This window comes from Acanthisitta chloris, unplaced genomic scaffold, assembly GCF_000695815.1.
Source record: "Acanthisitta chloris isolate BGI_N310 unplaced genomic scaffold, ASM69581v1 scaffold2190, whole genome shotgun sequence".
NCBI classification, from domain to species: domain Eukaryota; kingdom Metazoa; phylum Chordata; class Aves; order Passeriformes; family Acanthisittidae; genus Acanthisitta; species Acanthisitta chloris.
The window spans coordinates 98,130-107,410 of record NW_008649837.1 but is presented as its reverse complement, the minus strand read 5'-3'; the positions used below and the strand labels follow the sequence as shown (position 1 = coordinate 107,410).

Here is a 9,281-nt window from a genome sequence, read left to right as displayed (position 1 = left end):
ACCCCTGCCACTTCACCTGCTTTATTCTCCCACCCCCAATTCACAGTCAAGAAAAGGAAAACACCAAGTAGGAAAGGCTGCAAACACTAATTAAAACTACTTATATTACCAGGAGTTTAAGCTTCCTGTCAAGAGTCAGGACTGTTTTAGTGTTTTAGAGCAGCCTGACAGCACAGCAGCACGTGCCCCATCAGAGACACAAACCTGCCAGCTCTTTGGGGGAAAAAGGGCAAAACAAAACGGAATTGACTCGACAAAGCTCATGAGAAGGGACACTGCACACTCACACAGCTCAGGGAATATCGAGCCTTGAGCAAAGCTCAGGACTCCCACGTGCACTTCACAAGAGTATCAAGGACATGGTCATTCTCTGATACCTGTGACATTTGGCCCTGCAACCAGTTTTAGTCTGACAGCACAGCATGGCAAAAAGTGAAGGGTGCAGCACCATTTCTGTATCTGGCATTTCTCTCACTGTGCTCCAATGTTTTGCATATAGGATGACATTCTGAAGGTAGATGTGGGTGAGAAGGTAAAAATTCTCCACTTTTGATGCACCTAAAAAAAAAACCCCTAAACACTGCCCGGAATTTTAAGCACCATTTCTTAGCCAGATTAGAGAGACGTTTTTGGCTTTCTGCTTTTCTTTTTTGCTGAGGAAAACGACAAACAGTAGTCAAAGGAGAAGAAATTAACTCTCATGTAAGATTAAATTAATAAACCTAAAGCATCTCTCCTGCCCAGAACAGATACTGGGATGCTGAGGCAGTTGTATAAAAAATGACAGAAAATCCCATTCAAAATGAATGGCTTCTCAAATAAATTACAAAGAAAAATTAATATGAAATAAAAAGTACTTCACAAGCTTTGCCCAAAGGTAAATGCATTTACATTTAAATTCTTTAGCTCTTTCCATATGTGTCTGTGTATTATCAGTGCACACTCACACGTGCACACACACACAGATCTGTACAGTGCATTAACAATGTCAGTCAAAATAAAACTTCTAAGTGTGTTACAGGTTTTAGGCAGAGGATTGTAACACGAGTTATTTAAACGTAAGGAGCAATGACAGCATGAACCACATGGTGTGTAAGAGCTTATTGCTTCATCTGTGTGCATCAGATCACTTCCAATAGCTTCAATGCAAGTCCAAGAACTCCACCATCCTTCAGTCAAAGTCTGAGACATCTCTGAAACAGTGTCACTGTTTTAATCTCACAAGACCCATCCGCACTTCGGAGAAAACTGAGGTGGACTACTACTAACACAGTACTGTTCAGCTGAGTTTGGCTCTTGCCATTTCACTCAGCACAGCCAGATCTCAGAGGAGCACAGATTTATGCATAGACAACCCATCGGTTCTGTTCCGATACTGCTGGGCTGGAGCTGATGGGCTTGAGTATTGGTACTGTGGTGAACCATTCTCTTCAAAGGTTGGTGAAGTCCTGTATCTTATGGGACAATCCATGGGAACAGCAGGAAGACTGTGCTCTTGAAAAGGTGTTGGCTGAAAATGCTGATATTTCTGGAAGTTTTCCAAGTGGCCTTGGTGAAGGTCTTGGCTCCAGGGCTGCCTGTAGGGCTCGTGTCTGTAGATGTAGGTAGGATCTGGCCACCTCCTATCCTCCGGTAAATAACCCGCTGGAGGGATTATGAACTTGACAGATGGGGAGGACCTCGAGTTGCTGGTGTAAGCATCAACAGGGGCTACTTCTATCTGCCCAGGGGGTGGTGAAAGAGGATTTTGGCGACTGGCAGGATAGGAATTCATTTGCAGTTTATCTGGGGAATAATCCACTGACATAAAAGGGCCATACAGCCTACCAGAGGGGCTGCTGCGACTCCCGTGGTGATGCAGAGGTACAGAACTTGGATTGCCTACACTGGCAACATGCTTGGGAGAATTCCCATAGTAAGTAGGTGGATTATTGTAACCTGGTAGTGGCTGTTTGACATTCAGTCCATGAGATGGGCCATCAGGCTGCGATGCATATTTTGGAGATCTGGGTTGTGAGGTGAAGGTGTAATTATTGGGTATTTTCAATGGAGCAGGCATTTTTTCAGTTTGCTTTCTTGGACTGTTAGGATATGCCACATGCCTAGGGCTCTGTGGATGAGCTCTCTCAAGCACCTCTTCGACAAGATTCTCATTCTCAGTATCACCATCTGAAACATTGTCATACTGAGATGCATTAGACCCTCGCTTACCTTCATCAGCATCCAAAACCTTCATCTTCTGCTTTACATTCAAAGGCTGGGTTTCTCCAGGACTTGGTGGTGGGCCCGAAACTGAATGGTTTACTGGCCTCCCTTTCACCTCTGCAGTAAACTTCATTGTCTTTTCTATTATTTTGACATCAGACGGTTTATTCCACTTAGGTACAAATTCCCTTCTTGTATTTGAAGTAGCATTAGAATTTTGATTAGCAGCTGCATTATTGTACTGTCTCGAGTTGTCCTGCTCTGCTGGCTGAGGCTTTCTTCTGGTATCTACCTCGTTCCTAGGCAAACTGTTTTGTGTCTCTATTGGTCGAGTCTTCTGCTGTTTTAGGGAAGGTTTCTTTTCCACCGAATTAATTCTTTTTCGGTCATTTGGTGAACCTTCTGGTTCCTCTTCTGCAGATGTTCTCCTCTCTGTCCTTGTTGCTTGTATACCAGTGCTGTTCTGTCCATTAAGCATTGGAGTGGAGTTAAGCACAGAAGGCTGAGGTCCTGACGAAATCTGCCCCAATGGCTTCTTTGGAAATTCATCTTCTTTACCTAAAACAGGAAGAGGAATAATATAAATTCACCTTTGTGCAGAATTTTTCTTTGATCTGTTGGTCCTGCTAGCAAAAATGGCTACAAACTCTATTATCTGAGCCTCCCTCTGGGTCACCATTCTGCTGAACACCTCAAAGTTCTTCTGTATACTGACATCAAACATAGATTTTGTTTGAGATCTCATCCCAATCAGTTATTCTAATCTTCCTTTCTACAACTGATGTAACTCTGTCAAGCTATTGCTCTTTCATGACACTGCTACAAATAAAAACAACATTTTCCTAGGTAACATGTTGGTTACAGCATCTACTCTGTATGTAACCCTCCTCACAGTATCCCTGAAACGTTAAGCAAACTACTTTCTCCATTTCAGCAATCCTTCCCAATATCCCTCTCCCAGTCTGTTGTCTTCCATTCATTCACTTTCTTAAGTTCACCTCTGGCAAGCTACACTATCAGCTCCTCCCTCACATGCAGAAGGTCCCAGCAGACATATTTGAACTTTCTCTCAGTTAGGTTTTGGGGTGAAGCTTCCCATTAACATCTCCACAGTTCAGTCCTTGTTCCTCATAAAAAACCCTATAGAGAAATTTCATCTTCAGTATTAAAAAGTTCCAGTAAAAAGCTCTACACAGAACCATATTTTTTTTCAGGTCAGCTTTTTATCAATACAGAACAACTGAAGAAGCTGATACTAATACTGGCTACGTTGTGGTTTCAGCTGAGCAATCAATGGACAAGTTTTGCTGAATACAAGGACATAATTTACAGAACCAGGACATGAATGGAAAGTTCTCCCAGACTGGAACTCAAGACATTGCACCAGCCGCTGGTGCATGTCAGCTATGTGGGGACCCAGAACAACCCACACTGACAGTACAGGAAGAATAAAGAAGTGTTTCATGGCTTGATGCTGCTCACAGAACAATTCACATCATATTTTCCACTGCAATCCTCCTCCTTAGCCGTCAACGCCCTTTATAATCTCAGCCAAAGTCTTTTATCATATCCACTTGCATATAACTTATTTAATTGTGTAATCCATTACTTTCCCATTATATGCAGAAAAGGTCACGCACTTCTCATTAAACGCATTAATCTAGATTTAATTCATTCGATGTTCAGTGTTTTAAAAAAAAAAAAACCAACAGAAAACTTTTAAAGCCAGCAGAAAGAACCAAACAAATCCTACTCACTGTGTATCTACTCATTAAGCAGAAGCTCTTTTGTAAGGAGAAAAAAGGAAATGGCAACCCTTGCTTAAATTCTATGACAGGGTTGTTGGTAAAATAATTTTTTTTAATCCCTTGCTTCTTTCTACAACAAGAGCTGTACAATCTTTTGCCATCAAAGACGACGGAGTTAGCACCTCACTTTCTAGCTATTTGCAAATAAAACCCTTTTTGTTTGTCTCTGTGGGTTCCCAGGAGTGAAGGCACACAAATGTCTCTCCCTGACACGAGTGTTGTGGTTACAAGTGAGCTATGTTCATTTATACAGGCACAAGTACGAGTTCAATCACTGATGACTGGTTCATGATAGAGACACGGGGAGGAAAGCCAGCAGCCAAGGTCACTATTATTTATTGTAACAGCGCAACAAACTACCATCATGGATCAGTTGCTATATAAACCAAATGAAAACTCAAGTTTGTGCCAGCCAGGACATAGCAGGAGGACAGCAGAGAAGAATGCAATGACTCCAGGTGTCACGACAAGGTAACTAAATAAAAGCACTTAACACAAACAGTCTGGTTTTGCCAAACAATTAAACCAGCCTTTTCTTGGTTTTTGTTCTTCTAAGAGGCCAAAGGTCATATGGAAACCTCCCATTTCTATCTATCCAAACTCCCAGGTCCCTTTCTGCCTGACTGCTCTCCAGCCACTCTGTCCCCAGCCTGGAGCACTGGGTGGGATTGGTATGGCCAAAGTGCAGGACCAGCATTTGGCCTTGTTAAACCTCATCCTGTTGGAATCAGCCCATCTCTCCAGCCTATCCAGGTCCCTCTGCAGAGCCCTCCCTGCCTTCCAGCAGATCCACACTCCCCCCCAACTTTGTGTCATCTGAAAACTTGCTGATGGTGCACTCAATCCCCTCATCCAAATCATCAACAAAATTCTTGTTATGTATGTACATAAAACCTGAACACCAGTTCCTCTAGTAGCTGCAATACTTTCCTCATCTGCCCACAGACATTAAAACCATAAACCAATTTTCTTTCTTCCAGCTTTTCCTCCAAGAAATGCACACAGAGCAATATGAAATCCTTTAATATACTTGGTTGTACAATAAAGGTGGGGTTTGTGTGAGGCTTTGTTTTTTAATTTCACACACTTAAGGTTTCTTAATTACCATTAAGCTCTAATAAACCCAAGTGAGAATACTGCAGACATCTTTATTGAATTCTATCTCGGCTGCTTTCAAGATTACTTTCTGCCACCTTTCCTTCTCATTTCAGGGTGAAAGAACACACCACAGCCAGGCATACGTGGGCTGCACAGTCTAGCTGATGTATGCTGCAACATGAATTACAGCTGCAAAATGAGTATCAGAGAAGTCTTACCATGTCTGCTGTGAAATTGTTCAAACTCAACATTAATTCATTTACTGAGTAACAAGCAAAGCGCTGCAAGACAGTGCCTCATTTGAAGAAAACCTCTGCATTGTAACAGCATGATACCATGTTTATAGGCTGGTAATACCAGAGCTGGAGCTTAGTGCTTGCAGGGAAAACAAAAATATATGGAACAATGAGGATGTGTGGAAGGAGGGTCAGTGGGGAAAGGAATGCAGCTTTAAATCTTAGCCACGGGGCTTCCACAGAACTTGGTTTAACCTGACCTCAGCCAGAAACAACTGACACAGCTTGCTTAGTCACCCACATCTGCATGTGGAACTTTCAGAAAGGCCACATTGCTAGAGGTACTCGATGCAGCAATCAAAGCTATGAAGCACAGACCTTGCTCTGGTTCAAAAGTGCTCAAGCACAGATCACCTCCTGCCATAAAAAGCCCTGGAAGGAAAGGAGATGTGTGAGGATCTATGATGCTGCAGCAAATAAAAATCCTGCAAACCAGTCACCTTCCACAGAAAAACCAATTCAAAACTGCAGAACAGATATTTAATTCTAACTGAAGAATACAGATCATACACAAATATCCATACACACACACACACAGAGCTGTCATTTCCAGTGAAACTACTAAGTACTTAAATAAAAACCCCTGAAGTTCAAAAAAAGTGCACAAAATTAAACAAGTCGAGGATAACCAAATTACCACCATGCACATGACTACAATGAGACATTCCTCAAATGCACAAGCAATATGCAAACTGTGTCTGTGAATGCTTTAAGCAGTCCACTATCAGCAAGAACAGCAAGGAACCCATGATGCTGCATGCTGGCAAGAAGAGGAAAAAAAAAAGGTAAGAAAAGCAAAAAGCTGAGGAAAAGAAACACAATGCAAAAGCAAACAAAAGAAACCAAGTCACAACAAACATCTCTACCTCAAGAGGTACGCGAACAGCTCGCCAGACAAGCATGCAAGAGCACCAATTCCTTCAAGCCACATTTCTTTTATCTACCAATTTTCCACTCCAAATCTGCCTAAAGCCTCACACACAGCTCTCAACCATCTTCTTTACTACTTCAACTAAACTCCCTGTTCAAACTCTTCAGATTGAAGCCTGAAGAATTTCATTTGGGTGTTTTCAAGAACATTCAATTCAATATCTGTTTCTGCTGTTGACCCAAAGTCTGCGTTAATTCACTGTCTGGACATACCTGTCTAAGAAACAGAGAAACTGCTGAATTCTACAAGAAGTACTTTTGGGACAAGTGTTTTTCTCTATCAACTCTGATGTTTACATACAAGGTTTAAAAGCATTTTAAAAGTAAAAGTTAAGACAAAGCTCTAGTTTAGCTGTGACTGTTTTGGCAGTGACCTCTACAATCAATGGAATGTGCCTGTGTACTCTGCAGCAATCTGGGCAATCAGATTTTTCCCAGGTTGCCAGTATTCATATGAGATGCACATCTCTTAACTCTCACCCTCCTCTCCTTCCTTCCTTCAACAGAATGGATTCCTAGGCATTTAGTTATTGGCTTTTCCCAAAGACAAATATTCTAATAGCTTGTGTCAGAATTTACAGAGTGGGAACTATAGGATTTTCTATTTTTCTTTTACAAGAAAGATAGTGATTTGGTTGGCTTGTATGCAGTATAGAATAAAACAAGCAAAGAACAGAGTGAAAAACAGGTGAGGAAGGAGAGCAATGAAAGTAGAGGGAGACAATTAAAGCAAACCAAGAAGAATCAGGTGCTTGTTTGTTGTTGGCAAACATATCCCTGACATGAAAAGGAGCAAAGCAAATATGAGCAGATCTGACTGTTCCCCAAAAGATAAGAAATTCAAGTCATATGAAAGTTTGTCTCCTGAATCCCTCCTGCTCAAACAAGCCTTGGCCACCACCCAGTGGAAGTCGATCTCCACTACAAGACTTTTACAGATAATTGCTTCAGGAGGCACTAACAGCCTCATGCATCGAGTAGCAGACATATAATTGGAGTAAAGTGCTTTAAGTGCTCTCTCCGGTGAATAACAGTCTAGTCCTTAATTTCAGCACCAGAATACATGCACTTTGACTGTTCTAACACAATTTTCAAGGATGGTAATGGTCACAAAAACAACTCTTAAAATGACATCTTGAAATTTGGTGTTTATTTTCCATCAGTGACATCCCATCCTCTTTGGTTTACAAGTCCAAGAGAATTCTAAAGAAATTTAAGTGCCTGCACTAGAAGCTCAGGCTGCTGCCTGGAAGTCAACCCCTGCTCCTCCTCCTTTATATGCCATCACTGGCAAAGAAGTCACTGAAATTAAATTCTGCTGGACAGCTTGGAGAACAAAATATGCTGTTTGCCTTTCTGCTGCTGTCCTTGGGAAAAAAACCCATCAAACAAAAAAACCCCAAACAACTAAAATTAACCACTTTGCTTTACATCCCTAGTTCCACATTTCTTCCAGAAAATATACTTCCTTGAAAAGTCAGTTTAAAATAGGTATGTGAACCATGACCAACATAATCATCTAGATCATATATTTAAAGACCATGCAAGGTTTCAACAGTAAATATTTTTAACTGCTGCAAAGCCAAAGTCTAAACCTGCTGAAAATATATACTAATTCCATTAGTATAATTCCAAATATTAATTTCATTCGCATTGTAAAGTAGTTGCATCACACAAGAAACAAGTCAGAAAAAATAGTTTAGTTGATTAAAACATGAAGTGCATTGACTGAAATAGCTACTTGTATATTCTTCAAGCACAAGTGAAAAATCCAAAATTCCTCTGGAACAAAACACAACCAAAAGAAAGACACCATCAGAAACAGGAAAGCCAAGCTGACTTACATATTTCTATTGTTTTGGCTGTCAAAAGGCTCATTAACAGGAAAGAACAGACAATATTTCATAGATTATTAACCCAGTACACACTCCTGCACTGTCACCAATGGGGATGTAAAACAGGTCATTGAATCAAAGATGCTGATAATAAATTGAATAAAATTTAACTTCAAAGATAAATATCAGATAAACATTTTAATACATATGGCAAATGCAAGATTAGCTTTCCCTGAATACAGAAAAGGCTGGGAACACTAGAACTGAGTCAGAGTTTAAGGCTGGTGTGATTATGCACAAATACAGTTAAGATGATCACAAGGACAAAGGCAGATTTCAAATTTACCAACTGCTTTCAAATTAAGGTACAAGACCTTTATCTCAGATTCAACGCCTTCTCAGATGCTGTTAGATTCATCAAAGTTTTGGTTGTAAGAAAAAAACCCACACCAGGACTCCTCTGCACTCCCTATCCAGGACACCTTATATTAAAGTGCAGGTGAGAAATTGTCTTGGGAACAGACCCAAGAGGCTTCAGCCTTGCAGGAGGGCCTGGCTGTCTTGTTTACAAAGCTCTAGTTTAATAAACTATTTTCAGCCACATCTTTTTAATATGAAACTTACACTGGTAAGCACTTCTGTTTATTAAAGTCAGACACTATAAAAATCTATCCATATATAAACATTGTTTATTAAGCATTGCATTATTCATGTAGTCCTACAGGAACAAATTCTAGCAAAGCTGGGAATTCTATCTGGTGAGCACTTAAAGAATTTTGCTGCTGTTTTAAATAACAGTCAAGGAAGAGAGTCACTGGAAAAGAGGGGTGACTACTTTGGCTTGAAAGAACAGCACTTAGGTTGCAAACCACCCTCTGAAGGTGGTAGCTGCTAAGTACAGGCTACTCTGTTCTCTCAGCACTTAGATTAGAAATTACCATGAAGAGGAAGGACAATCAATGGTCTGAAAAATAGCCCTACTATTGGCAAAACATCTCTCGGACATTCAAAATTAGCAAGATCCCCTTAACGTCCCTGGTTTTTGGCTGAGCATTTTAAGGGTTTTATCAGTTAGAAAGTGTTAAACAAGTCCCTTCCTTCTCTGCTCT

General features: G+C 40.8%; 1 protein-coding gene across 1 annotated transcript in view; it reads right to left on the bottom strand.

Annotated features, from left to right (window-relative positions):
• Positions 1 to 1,324: 1,324 nt before the first annotated feature.
• USP6NL (USP6 N-terminal like) overlaps positions 1,325 to 9,281 on the bottom strand; it is a 56,253-nt gene continuing 48,296 nt past the window's right edge. Inside the window, 1 exon segment of the mRNA XM_009074056.1 lies at positions 1,325 to 2,763. Within this exon segment, the coding sequence (XP_009072304.1) occupies positions 1,325 to 2,763 (1,439 nt within the window).